This window comes from Anomaloglossus baeobatrachus, assembly GCF_048569485.1.
Source record: "Anomaloglossus baeobatrachus isolate aAnoBae1 chromosome 7 unlocalized genomic scaffold, aAnoBae1.hap1 SUPER_7_unloc_3, whole genome shotgun sequence".
NCBI lineage: Eukaryota > Metazoa > Chordata > Amphibia > Anura > Aromobatidae > Anomaloglossus > Anomaloglossus baeobatrachus.
In genome coordinates this window covers 197,517-198,894 of record NW_027441817.1, presented here as the reverse complement: position 1 = coordinate 198,894, position 1,378 = coordinate 197,517, and the positions used below count along the sequence as shown (strand labels likewise).

The window sequence follows — 1,378 nt, the reverse complement described above, 5'->3', positions numbered from 1 at the left end:
CTAGTGTCTACAGCTCCTCACACACTTCACCAGCTCTCTCCATGCCCTCTTCAGCTTTGGGTTACCGAGGACAAGAAGAACGGACTGAACTGAAGAAAAGGAGGACAAGATAATAAGAGATACCCAAAACCCGGGGCTCAGCTCCTTGAAAACGGGCAAATAAAAGAGCAACATGACAAAATAAAACAAAGCAAAGAAGAACAGTAAGCGGAACATCCTGAAGACAGCGCTTCCATAGGTCCCCAGCTGGATGTTGCCTGAAGGCCTCATATTCTGCTCCATCTTTAGTGTGTGCCGCTTAAGGACTATGGCCGTGGAGATAGTGGTGACCAAAACAGTGACTAAAGGCAGGAACGTCACAACAATGACGATATAGATGAATCTGCGTCTGAGTTCTCTGACTGCAAACGCGCTAAATGAGGAGACGGATGCATTATTCGCTGATGCTGGAGGGACAATGAGGAAAAATACGGTAAAAAAACTCCCAAAAGACACAAGTCCTGCCACCAGAATCACCCAGGACACAATGGAGCTGATATTTGTCTTTGCCCACGCTAACCATCTGTTCCCCACATTCACAATCTTGACGAAGTAGAAGAAGCTGAGAGCGGCACTGAACCAGGAGCACGAGCTGATGCAATACATGGTGAGCGGGTATAAGATGTCCGTACTATGGGTTTTCCTGGGGATCATGGGCCAATAGAAACCACTGAAGACATTGGCCGTTGTTATGATGGAGAAGCAGACGTTGGACAGGCCCAGAGCGATCCGGATCTTGTTCCCAGTCCTCATGTTTTTCTTTTTATGGAAATCGAGAAGAATGATGATGATGACATAGATACTGGTCAGGACCCCAGCACCAACCTCAAATATCACCACTGTGATACACGATAGCGTCGAAAGCAAAAGGGTGTCCATGGCTCGAGGAAGATGTCCCCGCTCTCAGATCTCCACCTTCACTGCTTCTCCTGATGGAAATCTCCCATAGATCTGCTCATTATCCAGTTTTCAGGCAGTAGAGTCTCATGTCAGATGTTTGCCCCTTGTCCCTAAGCTTACTTCTCCATCCAGCTGCTCCAATATCTCATCTCCTTCCAGTGCAGCGCGGCCTCACTTGTATGGAAACCATGGATATATTGAATTACTTTCACAATTTGCATGGATGACTGTAAATGTGTTCATCACACGCAAGTCATGGCCTTGACCTCACGGTACCAGAAGTGTAGAAAACCCTGACCCTGACCCATCCCACTGCCCAAAGGTTGGTTCGACCTAATCATCCTGAAATATAAAGCGTCTGAAATTGTGCAACGTGAAATAAAACATAAAAAAACCCTTTTTCATAAATTTCAGACTTTATAATGAATAATGACATGTA

At 45.9% G+C, this 1,378-nt stretch overlaps 1 protein-coding gene across 1 annotated transcript; it reads right to left on the bottom strand.

Annotated features, from left to right (window-relative positions):
- LOC142259409 (taste receptor type 2 member 40-like) lies at window positions 1-918 on the bottom strand. The gene has a single exon (XM_075331823.1). The coding sequence runs from the start codon at window positions 916-918 to the stop codon at window positions 1-3; it is 918 nt and encodes a 305-aa protein (XP_075187938.1).
- Between the last annotated feature and the right edge of the window lie 460 nt (window positions 919-1,378).

What these genes read in the sequence shown, in the direction of transcription:
- LOC142259409 (XM_075331823.1), bottom strand. Translation starts at nt 918, where the DNA reads ATGGACACCCTTTTGCTTTCGACGCTATCGTGTATCACAGTGGTGATA.